This window comes from Zootoca vivipara, chromosome 7 (genome assembly GCF_963506605.1).
Source record: "Zootoca vivipara chromosome 7, rZooViv1.1, whole genome shotgun sequence".
In the NCBI taxonomy this organism is placed as follows: Eukaryota; Metazoa; Chordata; class Lepidosauria; order Squamata; family Lacertidae; genus Zootoca; species Zootoca vivipara.
Genome location: NC_083282.1, coordinates 5,488,960 through 5,508,755, shown reverse-complemented (window position 1 = coordinate 5,508,755; position 19,796 = coordinate 5,488,960). Strand labels below are relative to the sequence as shown.

At 42.0% G+C, this 19,796-nt stretch overlaps 1 protein-coding gene across 2 annotated transcripts; it reads left to right on the top strand.

Moving 5' to 3' along the window:
* Positions 1–34: 34 nt before the first annotated feature.
* Positions 35–18,982, top strand: ZBTB37 (zinc finger and BTB domain containing 37). 2 transcript variants are annotated; one of them, XM_035122417.2, is made up of 4 exons: positions 35–302; positions 3,167–4,117; positions 6,767–6,866; positions 10,790–18,982. In XM_035122417.2, the coding sequence occupies exons 1-4, from the start codon at positions 214–216 to the stop codon at positions 11,276–11,278; spliced, it is 1,629 nt and encodes a 542-aa protein (XP_034978308.1). In that variant the 5' UTR covers positions 35–213; the 3' UTR covers positions 11,279–18,982. The 2 variants fall into 2 exon arrangements, with proteins under 2 accessions (XP_034978308.1, XP_034978309.1); XM_035122418.2 differs by lacking the exon at positions 35–302 and adding an exon at positions 309–1,481.
* Positions 18,983–19,796: the final 814 nt, after the last annotated feature.

Here is a 19,796-nt window from a genome sequence, read left to right as displayed (position 1 = left end):
GGGCCAAGAAGAAAACTCCTTCGCACCTCCCAAAGTTCCCCCACCAATCGCTCGCGGAAGCCGTAGCGCTGGGGGTCACGAGACACCTCCCTCGGACCCCCCCCCTCCCCATGGCGGGCTCGCGCCTCTGGGCGTGGCTACCTGACAAGAAGCCCGTTTTCTCCGGGGCAGGAGGAAAGCTAGTCAATCAGAATAAACGTCGGGGAAGGGGGGATGTTCTTCCGGGTCGTTGCCTGTCTGGGGGGGTTTCGCTTCCGGAAGGGTGTTCGGGCTCGTCCCACCCCCACCCCCCACCCCTGGAGGTACGTAGACGGTATATTTCGGTCCCCTCGGGAAAGGGAAGGAGGTCTGGAGAGCTGCAGCCTCTCTTTTCTTCCCCCCAACGCCCCCCTACGCCTCTCAGGTGGACCCTAAAAAGGGCCCCCCGTGGGATGGCCTAAACTGCTCCTGGAATGAGGGGGGCTTTCCTTCCGGACCCCAATTCGTAGTCCTCCCCTGTCTCCTAGCAACTCAGTTTGCTCCTCCCTTGAACTGTTTCTGGCTAAAAGGTCGTGCGACCCCCCCCCCCATCTTTTTTTTTCTTTTCTTTTTTAATTCTTATTCCACCGCCTCCAACCAGGGAAGGAATGTCAATATTCATTGATTTCGGTCTCTCTCGACTCATTGTTTTTAATTGCCCCTCATCTTTACCTAGCTGCTTTTTAATGTTTTCGCGTGTTGAGGGCTTTGGCATGCTGAAAGGTCCTGCAAAGGGTGCTGCGCTTCTTGTGTGGGTGAGGGCATTTGTGACAAGGAACGGGAGGGGTGAAGCATGAACGCAGAAGCAGAGGACCACGGTCATTAAAACTGTCATTGCTACTGTGTTGCGATTGTATCTCCTAGCTATTGTATCCTATTAAAGATTGCTGTTGTTTTCTTGGTACAACTATACTTTATTCCATTCTAATTATTTGGGGTATATTTTCTATTGCTTCCCTTCTTTATTTCTTAGTTCATACAAGAAAGGGATAGTCTGTGCAGGGAGTATGCAAATAATGTTGAATTTTGTGCCCATTTAAATGTATTTTGGAGCAGTGGTGTCCAATCATTTACCTAAGGTGGACTCTCTAGATTAGTATTATCCAATCTTGTTTTTTATCCAATGCATGCTCTGAAACTCCCAAGGAAATTCCTTGCCTGCAAGGAGTGTGATCGAAGTGATAGATTAAACAAAAACACAGCAAATGAGAAAAAACCCCAAAGAATGAAATGCTAAAGCATTTGTTATCACCTTAAATTATGAATGTCTAAAGGCTCAGTTACAAAGACTATAGATAGAAGATATGGGATCCAAAATAATATCTGCCCCTTACGTTTGGGCAGCATCGTTCAGAATTAACCACCTTTTGAGTATCCCACGTCAGCCAGATTCATTGGTCTTCAACTGGAGTGGACACCCCTGTACAATATGAATGACTTCACAACCTCTCCCACCTCAAAAGGTGTGTTTTCTGTGTTTAATCATTGCATAGAAGAAGGAATTTAAATGGATGCAGATTTTCTTTTCATAACCCTGCTCTTATAAGCCAAATCTGCCATATTCCGTTTCAGTTGACAGTGTAGCAGCCTGGCTATCTTTGTCTCTACTCTCCATATACAGAAAAGGAGAAAAACAAACATATACCGTAGACTAAAAGTGGGTCTCCTGAAAATTTAAGATGAGTTCCCAGTCTGAAAAAAATAGTACTTTTATTCACAATACTATTGTGGTAGGGTACTGTTATCACAAAGCAGGAGGATAGATGGCATACCCTGTCAAAAGCAGCAAATGAATGAGCCCCTAGTTGTTACAGCCCATCGTCTAGTGCTTGCTGTCATACCCACAATGCTCTATTAGCAGAAGCTGCTTCCAGATCTATAAATCTTTGCATCACTTGGAAGTGAACCCCAAACCCACCCCACTACCTGCTCTCTGGGATACTGTTTCAGGAAGCATCTGTTTTCATTCATTAGTATAGGCAGCAGCAGATCTATCCAGTTAAGTAGATACGGAAAACCCCAGCTGTAACACAGGGTGTGATTTCAGATCATTGATGCTCCTAAAGCAGACATGGCCAAACTTGGCCCTCCAGCTGTTTTGGGACTACAACTCCCATCACCCCTAGCTAACAGCACCAGTGGTCAGGGATGATGGGAATTGTAGTCCCAAAACAGCTGGAGGGCCAAATTTGACCATGCCTGTCCTAAAGCATGGTATGCTGATTCCTCTGTGTAGTTAAGATGTGTTTTCCTAATCATTCTGCCATAGTTGCTTTTGTGTGGTCTCTGTGACCTTCCAATCAGAAATCTGTTTTTAGCAACAGAAAGAATGGCAGAAGTCCAAAGCTGTGTTGGTATCTCTAAAAATAGTGCATAAGTTCATTATTTGCCCTTTGAGCACTTTGTAAATTGGTCCCAAACATTTATTACTACAACTTTCAGAAGGCTTCAAAACACTTATTTCTTCTCTTATTGTTAACTGATGCTGTTCTTTATGGTAGTTATTATTAAGATGAATACCCGAGGGAGAAAGTTTAGACCAGGGGTAAGCAACCTAAGGCCCGTGGGCCGGATGCGGCCCAGTCGCCTTCTCAATCCAGCCCACAGACAGTCCGGGAATCAGCTGTTTTTACATGAGTAGAATGTGTCCTTTTATTTAAAATGCATCTCAAGGTTATTTGTGGGACCCGCCTGGTGTTTTTACACGAGTAGAATGTGTCCTTTTATTTAAAATGCATCTCTGGGTTATTTGTGGGGCATAGGAATTTGTTCATTTATTCCCCCCAAAATATAGTCCGGCCCACCACATGGCCTGAGGGATGGTGGCCCACGGCTGAAAAAGGTTGCTGACCCCTGGCTTAGACTATGTGTCATGTTATGTACAATGGAGGCCAACCTAGACTGCTTTTCTTCTGTTCTCAACCCCTCTAAATATGGTTGTGTTAAGCAACTCATTCTGAGCAATGCATTCTTTAAAAGAACTTATATTTTATCCTCTTGTGAATCACAATCATATCTGAAAGTGTGTGCAAATTCATTGCCTGAGAACTATTTATGGACACTCTTGTCTTCCTTGTGTAGTATGAGAAGCAGGCATAAACAGAAATATTTTCTAATGCTTCTTGTGGTGCCATTTTGTTGTTGTTAGGGTTGCTCCACCTGCAACTGGAGCCGACATGGAGAAAAGTGGGAACATTCAGCTGGAGATTCCTGACTTCAGCAATTCTGTCCTGAGCCACCTCAACCAGCTGCGCATGCAGGGCCGGCTATGTGATATTATAGTCAATGTGCAGGGCCAAGCATTCAGGGCACACAAAGTAGTACTGGCTGCCAGTTCACCTTACTTCCGGGACCACATGTCGCTCAACGAGATGAGTACGGTTTCCATCTCTGTCATCAAAAATCCCACTGTTTTTGAGCAACTCCTCTCTTTTTGCTACACGGGCCGGATATGCCTCCAGTTGGCTGATATCATAAGCTACCTGACTGCAGCCAGTTTCCTGCAGATGCAACATGTTATAGACAAGTGCACACAGATCTTGGAGGGCATTCATTTCAAAATTAATGTAGCTGGCGTTGAAGCAGAATTGAGCCAAACAAGGGCCAAGCATCAAGAACGGCCTCCAGAATCTCACCGGGCTTCCCCATCTCTGAATCGCTCTGTGAGTCCACACCACAGCACCCCAAAAGGAAGCCGCATGGGCCAGGTCAGCACTGTGCTGGACATTCGGGAACTTAGTCCTCCTGAGGAGTCTACAAGCCCTCAGATAATTGAGCAGAGCTCAGATGTGGAGAGCAGGGAGCCCATACTGAGGATTAATAGGGCAGGTCAGTGGTATGTGGAGACGGGAGTGGCAGACCATGGTGGGCAGGGGGACGATGACGTCAAAGTTCTCGGAGCAGTACGAATCAAAACGGAGAACCTGGAGGAGTGGCTGGGGACAGAAAATCAGCCATCTGGAGAAGATGGGAGCAGTGCTGAGGAGGTCACTGCCATGGTGATTGATACCACAGGCCATGGATCAATGGGACAGGAAAGTTACACATTAGGCTCATCAGGAGCAAAAGTGGCCAGGCCAACCAGCACAGAGATTGACAGGTGAGACTTTCTGTTGTTAAAAACTGATTTGCTTCCAAGAGTGTTCTGGGCATTGTACAAAATCTACAAGCACCATCATTCCCAGTGTTTAGAGCAGGCATCCCCAAACTGTGGCCCTCCAGATGTTTTCGCCTACAACTCCCATGATCCCTAGCTAACAGGACCAGTGGTCAGGGATGATGGGGATTGTAGTCGAAAACATCTGGAGGGCCGAAATTTGGGGATGCCTGGTTTAGAGCTTGCTGTCTAAAAAAAAGTCATAGAAGATGGGGCATGATTAAAAGGACATATGAAAGTTGCAGTTTGTAGAGGATTAACAGCAGAAAGTGCATAAATCGTGATCTGGACAGTCAATATTCTATTATTTCACATAAGTTCTAGAGTGGGACTTTATCTTCCCCAGGCAGAGGTCTGCTCAGCTTTTGTAACAGGGGAGGGGGATCAGAAGCTGTGAAGGGCATATCTTCATATTAGAAATTTATAGAAAAGTCCCTAACATACACAAGATCACTAACCCTTTCTCAGAAGTGGTTTCTGTGGTATGAGTTTAATACCTTCTACACCAAGTTTACTGTGTTTTCTAGTAGTCTCATATCTGCCTGCCCCCCCCAAGCACTGGTATTTATCTTTTCACTGTATTTTATCTAAACTAATGGCTAATTCCACTTTACCATTTAACTTGTATAAAGGCTGCCACATCCTGAAGGCTCAAGAGATGAAAACAGTAATTTTTGTAGCACTTGCATCCAGAACACACTTGAACAGCTTCAAAACATAAAATATGCTGGAAACCTTGGCCCCCTTAATCCTAGTCAAAAAGGTTGCACAAGGCTGGCATAGATCACTAAGGGAGAGGAATTCCATAGTTGTGAATCAGTCATTGAGAACACAACACCTCTTTGGTTTATTTCAGCCATCATCCCAGTCCATTCTGAACAGATTCAAGCTGCTTGCCTGCTTTCTTTTTTACATTTTCCCAGTTCTCCCATCTCTAGGTACAATGACCTCTGAAGGCAGAGCAATGGCTGTAACTATGACATGTCCATGTGGTCATCACACCAAGCCATGATCTTCAAAACATGGTTTGTCTATTCAGACCTCATGGTGAATTTTCCATAATTAAGTTTCTATACTGTGGTTTAGCAGGGTGACTGAGTTGACCCTTTTTGTTGGCATAATGTTGCTACTTGAAAAAGAAATATTAGTACTGAGAGAGCATTTATGGCTCTTCTTGTTGAGGAGGTGGTCACAGGCTCATGCATCAGGCATAGCAGTATGTAAAACAAAGGTAATGCCATGTTAAATTATTCTTATTTCTTTGACAGATGGGAGTGCTGCTGCTTATAAATGGTAGAAAGTACATCAACTAGTTGTGAAAAGCTTACTCATAGTTGTAGTGATTTTATTTATATACTGCATTTTCTACAAATACAAATGTGCTCAAAGCAGTTTACAAAAAATAAGCTGTAAAATGCAGTAGCACAATAACCATAATAAATAATAAAGCTAATGTCTCTTCAACATAAAACTAACAAGTCAACAATTAACAAAATATGTCAAAAATAAACAAATATTAAGTTTAGCAATAGGTCAGCTAGCAGGATCCCAAAGTAGCTCCCAGGCTACTGGCATTAATACCCATAGCTGCCAAGTTATCCCTTTTTTTAAGGGATTTTCCCTTATGCTGAATAGGCTTCCTCACGAGAAAAGGGAAAACTTGGCAGCTATGTTAATACCTAACAACTCATTTCCCCAAGGTAAAGGGTAAAGGGACCCCTGGCTGTTAGGTCCAGTCATGGACGACTCTGGGGTTGCGGCACTCATCTTGCTTTACTGGCTGAGGGAGCCAGCGTACAGTCATGCATGTGGCCAGCATGACTAAGCCGCTTCTGGCAAACCAGAGCAGCGCACAGAAACACCGTTTACCTTCCCGCCGGAGTGGTACCTATTTACCTACTTGCACTTTGACATGCTTTCGAACTGCTAGGTTGGCAGGAGCAGGGACCGAACAACGGGATCTCACCCTGTTGCAGGGATTCGAACCTCCAACCTTCTGATCAGCAAGCCCTAGGCTCTGTGGTTTAAACCACAGCACCACCCGCATCCCCCAAACATGAACTCAAATGTTCAGAAACCCCCTTAAAGTTCTTTTGGCAGCTGCTCCTTACAAAGGCTCTTGGGGAAGCTGGGTATCACTTGTTAGGTGGAACCAGCCATCACTTGATGGCAAGCACACTCCCCAGTCTATAATGTTCCATAAATTGAAGTTTGAGGAATATTTCTGGCTTGGACAGAAATATGCCTTATAAGATCCACTGTCTGAACTTCTGCATGCGTGAATAGGCCTCTGACACTGTTCATCCTCTTTTCTCACCCTAACAAATTTCCTTTCCCCAAGAAGCTAAGCTGCTCTTCAGTCCATCTCTAAGTTGCTGGGCTGCCTTAAAAGATGTCATTGCTGCCAAATCAATGTTAGTATACACACACACACACACACACACACACACACACTTTTCACATTTTGTTCAGTCCCAGTTGCCCCACTCCTAATGTTATTGACTAATATTATCGAGCAGAAGTTCTGATGCTTCCCATGTCTTTGTTCAAAGTATCAAAATATTGCCCAACTATCTCTATTTCCATTTGCAGATTTAGCCCTTCTGGTAGTGTGGTTACTGTAAATGAGCGGTACAGGTCAAAAAGTGAATCTCCATGGCGGGTGGATGAACCCAAGCAACCCAGTTCCCAGGTAGGTATCCCTAACTTGGGCTTTACTACTGTAATCATTCATATAGATCAGGCATGTTTTGGGACTACAATTCCCATCATCCCTGACCTGGGATGACAGGAGTTGTAGTCCCAAAACATCTGGAGGGCCAAGTTTGGCCACGCCTGATATAGATTGTCTATAGACAGGCACTTTGTAGTGGAGGGCTGGAGGATGGACATACAGCACCCTTCTTGAAAGCATACAGTCTGAAAGACATGACACAATGGGGAGGTTAAAAATTCAGCAAAAGAGATCAAGAATAAAGTGGGGGAGCTCCCTACAAGAATTTATTTACCTCAACCTAAATAAAGAAACAGATTTAAGCGTAGTGTGGGGTGCCAGTAACTCAGTGATGAGAGGTTTTTTAATGCAGCAAAATGTTTTTCAAAAAAAGCGGGGTGGGGAGAAGCAGGAGATATTGAATAAGGAGGAGGAGTTAATTGCAAAACCAAAGGATAAAGATATATGTCAAGCAATTAAACTCCTGCAAGCACAATTTCCGAAGATAGTTAATCAAGAGATTGAGATGTAAATTAAATTAATGAAACAGAAAACTTTTGAATTTGGTAACAAACCTGGTAAACTGCTAGCATGGCAACTTAAAAAAAGATAGGAAGAATAAGACAACAAATAATATTGTAGAGGAGGATAAGCATTTGACTAGCCCAAAAGAGGGACACGGGTGGCACTGTGGGTTAAACCACAGAGCCTAGGGCTTGCTGATCAGAAGGTCGGCAGTTTGAATCCCCAAGACGGGGTGAGTTCCTGTTGTTCGGTCCCTGCTCCTCCCAACCTAGCATTTCAAAAGCACGTCAAGTGCAAGTAGATAAATAGGTACCGCTCCGATGGGAAGGTAAATGGTGTTTCCGTGCGCTGCTCTGGTTCGCCAGAAGCGGCTTAGTTATGCTGGCCACATGACCTGGAAGCTGTCTGTGGACAAACGCCGGCTCCCTCGGCCTATAGAGCGAGATGAGGGCCACAACCCCAGAGTCGTTTGCGACTGGACCTAATGGTCAGGGGTCCCTTTACCTTTACTTTAGCCCAAAAGAGATAAGGAAAGCATTTGAAAATTTTATACTTTACTATACCGTTGTGAGAAGGAGGACTTTGAAAAAATTGACTCTTATTTAAGTGACTGTAGCATACCCCAAGTATCCAAGGAAAATCGGCAATGTCTGAATGCGCCCATATCATTATTGGAACTGCAAAGGGTATAAATAGAATGAAGATGGGAAAAGCACCGAGGCCAGATGGACTTACTGCAATTTATTATAAAAAGTTTCAGGATGCACTTGTAGAACTACTCAAGGAAACCATGAATAGAATTTTGGTGATTGGACTAATTCCTGTTTCATGGAAATATGCTTTCATTACTTTGATCCCAAACAAGATAGTGACTTAACAAAGACCAAAAACTACAGACCTATTTCATTATTGAAATCTAGGTTGGCTTAGATTTATAAAACAGAATCAGATAAGTTGGAAGTGTAAAGAAGTGGAGGGAACCTTCCTCCACATGCGGTGGACATGTAAAAAAAATGTTCAAAATTACTTTCGCCCAAAAGTAGGGTATAACCCAGACTGAAATTCCCAGGTGTCAGAAAAGGTTATTTATGTATGCAAAAACTGCAGCCCGTGTTTTGTTAGCCCCAAAATGGAAAGTGAGTGAGGTCCCAACTAAAGAGGATTGACAATTTAAGTTGACAGAATATGCACAACTTGCAGATTTAACATATAGAATAAGAGAGCAAGAACATACGTTTAAAGACTGGAAAACATTTATTGAATATATGGAAAATAATTGTATATAGCTGAAAATGCTGGCACCATTAAGATAAATTCAACAGAGTAAATAATTTTTGATGTATGTAAAAGTGAAAAACAAATTTGAATGGTCATAGTAAAATATGCAGGAATGTATGATATGTAGAATGAACCATGGAAAGAGAAGAAGGGAAGTCACTGGATATTTTAAAGTTTATGAAATGTTTATTTGAAATTGTAAAACAGAACACTTTATAAAAATTATTATATAAAAGAATTAAGTGGGGGAATCAGAGAAGGAATCCTGCACTAAAAGTACAAAGTGTGCTCAGTAGACTCATAAAGCAAAGAAATGATGAATACTACATTTTATTGAGTTCCTGTTTGTATAGCACTATCCATGAATCTAGAAAATTACAGAAGAAGATGGCTATAAAATAGGAATAAAATGGAGATGGAAGAAACAATGGAAGAAATTAATGCCATTATTGCAGCTGCATCTACTGTACTTATGCATAATATATATTAATATAAATCTGGATTCAGCTGGCAAACCTCATCAGCGGGAGTCCTGTGGAAGAACTTCTGTTTGTAGTTTTGCAACCATAGGTGGAAGACAGAATGTTGGTGTTACACATCCCCTCCAACACATTAGTGGCAGTGTTGTTTATGTAATGCATTTTTCCCGGAGTCAAATGCCAGTGGTATACTAACATAGACTCCTGTTGGTTGGTTAGTTATTCCACATACCATTCCACCTTTCTTGTGGAATTACAGTCCCAAGGCTGCCTTCACATTGTAAGAGGTTTTCAAATAGTGTGCTAATGTTTGTTGTTGTTATTGTTGTTTGTTGTTATACCCCTCCCAACTGACTGGGTTGGCTCAGCCGCTCTGGGCTGCTTCCAACAAATATAAAAGCATAATCAAACATTAAAAACTTCCCTATACAGGGCTGCCTTCAGATGTCTTCTAAAAATTGTGTGGTTCTTTATCTTCTCAACATCTGATGGGAGGGCATTCCGCAGGGTTGGCACCACTACCAAGAACGCCCTCTGCCTGGTTCCCTTTAACTTCAGTGCTCACAATGAGGGTCCCATCAGAAGGCCCTCAGAGCTAAACCTCAGTGCCCAGGCTGAACAATGGGGGCAGAGACGCTCCTTCAGGTATACAGGGCTGAAGCCGTTAAGGCAGTGATGGCCAAACTTGGCCCTCCAGCTGTTTTGGGACTAGAATTCCCATCATCTCTTACCATCTCTGACTGTTAGCTAGGGATGATGGGAGTTGTAGTCCCAAAACAGCTGGATGGCCACGTTTGGCCATCACTGCGTTAAGGGCTTTAAAGGTCAACACCAAGACTTTGAATTGTGCTCAGAAATGTATTGGGAGCCAATGTAGGTCTTTTAGGACCAGTGTTATATTGTCTTGGCAGCCTCTCCCAGTCAGCAGTCTGGCAGCCGCATTCGGAATTAATTGTAGTTTCCAAGTCACCTTCGAAGGTAGCCCCATGTAGAGCATATTGCTGTAGTCCCTCTTGGACTACAGCTATATGCTCTACATGGGGCTACCTATGACCTTGTTCATATAGATCAGTGTTTCTCAACCTTGGGCCCCCAGCTGTTTTGGTCTAAGAATGGGAACAACCTATCTCTTCTATAACCCCATTGTTGCCTTCGAGAAAAAGATTTGTTATCTCTGCAAATAACGAGGGCTTGAGAGATAGGAAAGGAACAAATGATATACATTTATTTTCAAAATTTGTTGATTTTATCTATATATTGATTGTTTGTTCTTATAGCTATTTTTAATTAATGCCTTGTACTGTTTTATGTAAACCACCTAAATATTTTAACTAAGCAGTGCATATCAATCTCATAAAGTAAATAGATAGTAATGGGGCAGGCAGGGGAAGACACAACTGTACTTGCCTGAGTCGCATGTATTTTGGCCCTGAGAGGGAATTTGAATATGGGTTTTCCTAGCTTTAAGCCCCACGCTGTAGCCCCCACACCACACAAGCACTCTTGTTATCTTTAGGTCCAAATAAACATAGCCATCTCTTGAGAAGAGAAAAATGATCCTTTTTCCACATACAAACTAGCTCCTTATCTTTACTGCTTGTCTGTAATATTTCTCTCTAGGTGGAGGAGTCTGCTATAGTTGGAGTGAGTGGCTATGTTGAATATCTCCGTGAACAGGAAGTATCTGAGAGGTGGTTTCGCTACAACCCACGTCTCACTTGCATCTATTGCGCCAAATCCTTCAATCAGAAGGGCAGCCTGGACCGTCACATGCGGCTCCACATGGGCATCACGCCCTTTGTTTGCCGTATGTGCGGCAAGAAGTATACTCGCAAGGATCAGTTGGAGTACCATATCCGCAAACACACGGGAAACAAACCCTTTCACTGCCATGTCTGCGGGAAGAGTTTCCCCTTCCAGGCCATCCTCAACCAGCACTTTCGCAAGAATCACCCTGGCTGCATGCCTCTGGAGGGGCCGCACAGCATCTCCCCAGAGACCACCGTTACGTCAAGAGGGCAGGCTGAGGAGGAATCTCCTCTTCGGGAAGAAGCCAATATGGCAGGCGAGACAGCACAGGGATCTGTGTCCACCACTGGGCCAGACTGAAGAGGAATGCAAAATGGGTGAGAGGGATCCTTTCAGTCCGTAAGCAAATCCCATTGAGATGGTGAGCTTGAGCTCTCATTTGTGCAATGTCGCCGCTGGACAAAGAAGCTCCCAAGATGTTGCCAAAATAGAAATGATATGAAAACAAAGTGCTAAAAGCTCACCTCCTTTTCCTCATCTCCTTTTGAGGGGACGAGACAAAAACTGGGTCAACTAACCTCCGATTCAGGGATTGACAGCTTTTTTGGGGGGTGGGGAGAAGCTTTTTTAAAAAATGTATCCAGTAGTGATCAAGGAATGACAGCTTTTTGATTTTCTTGGCATCAGACCCTGTGGTCCTGTGGGCTGTAGAGGTCTAGCTGTGGTGAGTGCAGAGCACCAATATCTGTATTCATCACAGTAGTTGTGCCACTGAAGAAGTAATGGGGACAATAACTAGTTCTCCCTTTCTCTTTCCCCCTCCCCCTCACAAAATAATCTTCCAGGTAATTATTTTTGAGAAGAATGGTTGTCCTGGTTGAACCTAACTTGGCTGAGTGTATTTTATCTCATTTTATTTTGGTGTGTCTTTTTAAAATTGACCCATTACTTTAAGGGCTTTTTGTTTTGTTTCTTGACTTGCCCATTCTAGGTGTGTGGTCTTGCCTCTTTGTGATGAGGCAAGTCTCTTTTGATCAGTATTTTAGAGGTGACACAATATTTACGGTAATTAAGTAAGCTACCGAAAAAGACGGTAGTAGCTGTGAAGCTCTGCCATGTTTGGTGGGAGATATTTTCAGTTGTGAAATGTGGATAATGCAGAACACTTTGCAATTCTTGCCCAATCTCTGGGCTCTGCAAAGACTGAAAAGGTAGGATGAGGTTTCCTGTCGTGAATAATTGTTTAAATGGCGGCTTTGCCTCAAAGGTCATATTTTGCCTCCCTTCTAATATAACAGCAATATTTGTATATCAAAATAATCAAATTCCATTGGAGGGGATTATGGCTTGACTGTCTAAGAATTGTTCTCTATTTGGTATTTTTATATTAAAAATGCAAAAAAATGCATTAGTAATAATTCAGAAAGTTCACTTTCCAGTTTTCTACAAGCAGTGATAGCTCTTCCTTGAGCCTTTGTAGTATTTTTCACATGAGTTTACTGAGAAGATAGCAGTGCCGCTGCCAAACCCAGCAAATACGCACTTGTCTCATGTTTCCTAATATATTGCTTGTTAGTGTAAGGATGCAGGCATGGGAGGGCAAATCTCCTGAAGTTTTGTCTGAGACTTGCAAAATAAGCAGCAGTTCAAGCTCTGCTTTAGTGTTGTGTTGTATTGATGTACAAAAGAAGCTGGTATCATGCCAAGAAGATGATGTGAATCTCAAGAAAATAGCTGATAAGATGAAAAAGCCAGCTAATTGGGGAAGGTATCAAAATGGGGAGGGGAGAAATCATGCTATCATAATGGGAAGGGAGAGATGGCCTTGTGGTAAACAAGCTTGTGCTTTGTACTAATAATGGGCCTTCTTGTAAAAATGAGGATATTTTCTTAATTCATGTTTTGGTTGAAAGAATGAATGAAAGCAGAAAACTTCTTTAACCCCCCCCCCTCCTCCTTTTCATTGTTTGGTGTTAACTGAGAAATTCATTCTACTCCCCACCTCACAGCACCAAGGATGCACTTCTCTGTAAGGTGGGGAGTAGAATGAATTTCTCTTTGTGGTCAGAAGACAGGAAACCACCAATAAAGGTCAACTCATAAAAGCTTTAAAGAGTTGGATGAAACCCTCCCAAACTCACACACATACACTCTCTCATTTGGACTGAAGCAGGGAGGGTAATAGAGAGATACAAATATATATGCTGCTTTAGTTATAGCTTTCGATTTTACCAAAAAGTGTAAAATTACACTCAAGAGCATTGGGAAATATTTCTAGTTACTTATACAAAGATTTTAAGCATTTAAAAATAGAACTTTAAAAATATTACCAAACTGTAAGGCATACATTTATTTATCTACACATATGTTATATATAGTTATAATGGGGATGTTTATCTGCTGAGCTGGTGATGGTGTAGGTGATAGCTATACAGAAGAATTTTCTCAAAAGCAGAATTGCAGCAAAATCCATCCACGTTTAGGTGGCAAAGAGTTGAAGTGGAATATTGAATGTGGTATTCATGGAGCTGTGAGTTTCTTGAACAAGTTGTTATTGTACTGATACTGTGAACTGAGGAGCAGCCAAGAAATCCGGGTTCATGCAGCAATTCTTTGCTTGCTGGTAAGACTCCTCTCTGTTTAGCCTGGCCAGAGTCAATAAGCACTTCTTACATTTTAGCCTAGGCTTAGTTTTAGAAGAAAAATAAAGCTTGTGAAAGGTTTTTTTTTAACTTGCCACTGTAGAAATTAATCATTTCTAATTGCATGCGAAGGAGCCAATATTCTTGCCCAGATCTCACTGAAGGGAGGTTTACTGCTTGTAGCTATAGTTCCTGACCTCATTTAGATGTAACAATACATCTTCATTTGGTATTATGAGTTAAAGTCTGCATAAGCCTTGAGTTTCCACATTCTCTCCCACCCATCTTTTGATGCAGCCACAATGAGTTCACAAGTTGTCCTGTTTCAGATTAGCTTGGAGACTGACCTGTTGTCTAAACACAAACTGATGAATCTTAAGTATGATTTGTTCATACAGGTTGACTTCAAACCATAGTCTATGAAGTTGTATTGCTTCAGTGAACGATGGTTAAGATTAATCACAATTTAAACTTTAGATGATATGAAAAAGGTCAGGTTATCTAAAACAGAACCTTCTAGTTTTCTTTCAGCTGCATTGAAGGAGGAGAGGGGAGAAGGAAGTATGGGAGCGCAAGGCTTTCTGTATTTCATTCTTGTAACGCTAGGTCACAATTTAACATTATATCCAAACAGCAACTGTAAGGAATAGAACCAGGGATCATTATCTTGTGTGTGCATATGTGTACAAAGGACTTGGGGGATCTAGACCTCTGGCTGTCAGATACTCTCTTAGCAAAATTTAATCGTTGCCAAAAAATCCTGAGATTTTTGTTATTCAAAGAGCAAGTTTCTAGCCCTGATTCTAAGAGAGATTCCTGTTTGTAGTTCCCATTAATAATTTTGGAGCTAGAGGGAGGAGCTGTTCTTCCAGTATTCTAGAGGATCTTGATAGTACAGTGCACTTTTATCTGTGTGTCACCTTCTTTTTCTTTGTGTGGCAGAATAAATGAGAATGAAAAGAAACAGAAATCCTGCAGGAAAAAATGCATTTAAATTGTACATCCAAATAAAACATACACATTACTTGAATGTATTCAAACAGCTGTGATTTGCATGATTCCAGTCAGGCCTGACAAAAGTACATGCCCTCCTAGAGCAGCTGCCAGTCCCTAGCTGGGCCCACTCCCAGGTGTGCTTTGGAACCCAGCCACCCCTTTAAAAGAGTGGCTGAGTCTGGGAGCTGCCATGTAAATTTCTCAAAGGGCCCCAATGTAGAGTTACTCTGGGGCATTGTGTCATCTGGTACTGATCCAGACCTACAGTTGCCTACAGCTGCCACCGTGGCCAGGTAAGGGAAGCTCCCACTGGAAAGCATTTTTACTAAGAGTTCCCTCAAACATGGAACTGGCCTCGATTCCAGTTACTGAGTATTTAAAAATTGCAGGTGCTTTTGTCTGAGGTTCAAAACCTGAGATGGAAAGGCAGGTGCCTGGCAGACCAGAGCCAATTGATGACTAAAGATGAATGTTTCCCAGCCAGTTAGGATAAGAATTTGGCTTTGCTTGGTGGCTCAGGGTAGATTCTGCTGGATATGAGGGTGGTCAGAGCAAATAACAAAATCTCTTCAAGCCATACAGAAAATAGCCTGCCGACTTCCTTGTCTCTACCCTGCAATTTTATCCTTCCCCCTGGATACCCTGAATTCAGAACCTGAGACTTGAGTCAGTTCTTTTTTCCTGAAGTTGGTTCTTTTTCTTTCTAGACTGCAAATGACCAAGGGTTGTAACCAGCGTTAGCCCTACTCAGACTAGACCCATTGAAATTAAAAGACATGAGTAATTTAGGCCCATTCTTTTATGTTGGTTTGCTCTGAGTAAAACTTAGTTGGATACAGCCCTAACACATGTATGTGTGGGCTGGTGGGTGCATAACACATTTTGTGGGCTCATTTGCAAGGCTGGTTTTGTTGCCCAAACACAGCTTTTAGCATCTTCATGCTTTGCGTAGCAATATTCATTCCTGTGTATTACTAGTGATTTTCAAAAGAAAGTAGCAAATGTCAGTGATAGGCTTACGTATAACTGAAAGAAAACCATGTGCCAATACTAACCCTTTAACAACCTCTTCACTGCAGAACAATTGCTTATACAGCACAAGAGTTACCATGCTCACTACTATAACCTCAGCCTCGACTCTGCTAATGACCTGTGCCATCAGTAGCATTAGCCTAGTCAGGCACAGTGCTCTTAGGAAGACTAAGGGATGACTATACTGTGATCTCAGCCACAGAGAAGGCAAATGTAGGCTTTTGTTTAGATTCTAAAATACAGATGATCAGGCAATCTGCTTTTCTGTTTGGTGCAGCTACACGTTTTTACCCTTGCAAAACTGATTTCAACTGTGATTCAAAGGGGAAGGGAAGTGAAACCCTTTCACATCTTCATACCTCATTATTTAATGGCCCACATCCAGGTAGAATTTAGTTGTAGTGAATAACTTGTCTCATTCTTTTCCATGGGACTTAGTAAAAACTAATATTACCTGGATTCGGCCAGTTTCCCCCACTTCTGTTCCAGAAAAGGCCAAGAAAACTTGATTGCTTGCCTTTGGCAATTGTCTCTAGAGGGGAAAGATAGGTTTCATAGCTCTGTGCTCGCAAAACAGTTAAATAAAGTAATAATAAACTTCAAAATGTGAAACATTGCAGTTATCTCCCCGAGCGTGCTGCTATGTGTTTGTCTTGCCAAAAGCAATAGAGTGACTTTGATGTAAATCTGAACCATATCACTGCTGAACTGGGAAACAAATATGTGTATAGTTGAGAACAATGATATGAAATGTAGATTATAATTCTATGTATTCTTACCTTTGAGTAAGCATCACTGAACTTAGTTGGGGTTGCTGATTAAACATATATAGGATTGGATTGCGATGGTGGTCTCCAGCATTCCAGTTCCGCTAGCATTTCCATTTGCAGAGCTGAACTTTCCCTTCCTCTCTTCTCCCCTGCAGCCCCCCCATGCTGTCTCAAAATCAGCTCTGGGGGTGGGCACACTGGGAGGAGAGGAAGGGAACATCCCATTGTGCAAGCAGAGATCTGCTTGCTGAGCTTTGGATACAACCCTGAGTTTGATCAGATGAGACAAACTGAAAAAACTGGCACTTTCCCAGCATTCAGAATTTTCCTGCAATTTCTAGTGGAAATATGTGCCCATTTTCATTTCTTAAAGCACCTTGGGATTGTGTACTTTACTACTTTGGAGTGTCAGGTGCATTTTTCATAGCATACCTTAGAGGTGACGGTGGGTTTATACTTCAGTGCCTCTCTGTGTGTTGTCATAAAGTGGCTTGAAGATTTATTGTAACAATGGTCTTAATCCAGATTAATCCCCCCATTGTGTGCACACATACGTAAAACAGCAAGTATATTCAGGGCAATGCCTGTTAAATATGAATTTTAAAATATTCCAAGTTACCCCACAGAAACATAGGTGGTTAGGATCAGTTATATGTTTCTGTGGAAGTTACAGACCATTTGGGATATTAGTCCAGTGTTAGATGCTTCAAGTTATTACCATGAAATGGAAACATGGTAAAATAAATTCCTCTTGAAGATGGAGCAATTGTGTAAATTCTGCTTTGGTGCTTTTAAATAAATGCTAGAGTTTGTTAAAAGAGGGGTAGGGATTGTGTGGTACAATTGTGCAATTTGCTGCTTGCTTGTTCACTGACTGCAACTAGCAATTGTTGGTGGACAGATGTAGAGTCAGTTAACTGAATGGACGTAGACAGACACTGTGCCATGCGGCACTGCCTTTCTTGGCTCTTCAAAGTCATGTTCGGCAGAGTGAATGGCTGTTTGCAGCAGTCTCTAACCTGGGGATTAAAGCACCATGCTGTGTTGGTTGTCCATGGAGCTGGTTTACTCTGCACTCTGTTTCTGGGTTGGAAATGGCAACAGAGCCCCACTGACTATATATGGGGGCAAGACAGAGCTCTGCTGACATGTGTTAGAAATTCAGATCTGTTGGCTTTGCGTGTGACTTTCAGTCTCTCTCCTTTAAAAAGCTGGTAGCCAACCAGGTGTATTCCAGGTGTGGTTGGACTGCAGTTCCCATAGTCCCTGATAACTGGCTGGGCTGACTGGGGCCGATGGAGACCAATACCATTTTGTGGGCCACAGATTCCACATCTTTCCCCTAGGCAATAAGCCTGCCCACAGCTGGGCTGCCTTTCTAAGTTACCTGCTTTGGCTTTAAGCAGCTGGTACAGGCAAGTAGCATTATGGAGCAGAAAATGAAATAAAAAGCCAGCCAACAGAACTGGCTATATTTATAGCAAGATGCCATGGTTGTTGCTATGTTGTTCCTGAGGAATGAGGGATGCTTAGCCCAGCTTTCAACATGAGCAGGGGTAACTTTATTCCTTTGATATTGGAAAATGCTATCTAAAACAGTTGGGAACCCTTCTTTCTTTGCATATGGAACTTTCCTGGGAACAAAGCTGCCTTTGCTGGTGCTGAGCTCAGTGTGCAAACTAAAAACCCTGTGCGAGCCTTAAGAATTGCAGGAAAAGAGCAAAAGTATTGACCAGTGTGTTTGTTTTTCAGTAACAAAGACTTCTTTGTTGTAGTATGCACACATTTTAAAGATAATTCTTGCCAAGAATTTTAAGTTTTTAAGCATTATTTATCTTGTAGTGGGGTTTTATTTTTCTGTTTTTAGGTGCAGATTCTGTGTTTCAGTATAACATCAATGGAACTGCTATGCCCAGTTAAAAACAGCAACAACCCAGAATCTGGCCAGATTCAAACAGGTTCCATGTTCTGGCCAGGCAAAACTTGCTCACTCTTAAAAAAATTAATACTGTCCATGATTTGGCACAAGATTGCACCAGCTGTGCATATTGAACAAAATTTAGCTGTTTGATTCAATTAAAGAAAAAAACCAAGTTAGTTTAAGTGGAATTTAAAAGCTTTGGGGTCATAGATGGGAAGGATAGAAAGACCCAAAGTTTGATTGGGAACCATTAATAGGGAACGATTGATTTTCCAGATTGTGACTTGGTAGACTGTGGATTATTGAAAAAATAGCTGGAACTGGTTGCTTTAGTATTACTGGGTTAAAATCTAGTCTATTTGAAAATTGTTTCTTATATTACATATTGTGGCTACAGCATAACTCCCAGGAGATACTGTCATATCTACATAGATGAATCAGTGTTACGCAGTTCAGGGACCTGCTATAGATCAGATACCTGAATCATGAGTCTGTTAGAGGAAAATCAGTAATATAGTTGGGACTAGTTGGTATGTTTGCACTTGATAAAATGAAATCTTGCACCTATAAACTTATGCTAATAAATGACTTTATGCAAATTAGACTAATTTATGTACATTATTTAACATTATGCTTACATTTTGAATATGATTAGCTCTTTAAAATAAAAGCACAGTTACGAAAATTTGTCGAACACATTATATTGGTAGTGAAGAAAAAACATTGCCCTTGGATATTAAAGGCCACTAAAGGCAGCATAATTTTATTTTGTTCTTGAACAGGAAAACCACAACCTCCTGTACCATTCTAATGTGAGCTGTGCTTGGAATAAAATATATGATAGTTGTTAAAAAAAATTACATACATTTTCTATTTGCTCTGAACTGATCTTTGAATTTGTTTGAAAAGTTTATAATTTGGGGGCAAGAAGCAAGTTGGTAAGAAAAATATGGATAAAAGAGGGATGGGTAAAGGGGGCTGGGCAGAAGTCTTGCATAATGTGGTCAGAGTGAAAATGTAACGAAGCCACAGTGGTGGAAGGACACACAAGCAAACAGAAGCTCCACTTCTTGAAATGGTAGGACTCTTGGTGGGCTCTACTAGCACTTTTTCCTGAATAAGGATATAAAAAGCGCCTAGCTGGATCAGACCAAAAGTCCAACTAGTCCAGCTTTCACAGGCAGAAGGGAAGTGCCATTCCTTCCTGTTTGACCTCAGCATCTTGTACTGGTATATGGCCTCTGCTTAGCTATACAGTACTGCTTAATAGCTATTGGTAGAACTATCCTCTAATGTTCTCCAGGGTACTCAAGTGCACATCACTGCATTTTATGAGTTTTGTATGTTCATGATGGAAGAAGCACTTACAAGGCCAAGGTTCATATACAGTAGTGTGTTACAACCATGGGAACAAGAAATATACATTCCTCCTTCTCTCCCACCCCCGCCCTGCCAGAAAAAGCAGGGCAGAGATGATTCTATAGGAGTAGTCAGATTCTTTGTCATGTACCATATTC

Bases quoted from the DNA above. Each gene is read 5' to 3' on its own strand.
- ZBTB37 (XM_035122417.2), top strand. From the start codon at position 214: ATGTTCTTCCGGGTCGTTGCCTGTCTGGGGGGGTTTCGCTTCCGGAAG. The intron at 303-3,166 runs GTACGTAGACGG...TGTTGTTGTTAG, and splicing joins CCCACCCCCCACCCCTGGAG to GGTTGCTCCACCTGCAACTG. The intron at 6,867-10,789 runs GTAGGTATCCCT...ATTTCTCTCTAG, and splicing joins CCAAGCAACCCAGTTCCCAG to GTGGAGGAGTCTGCTATAGT.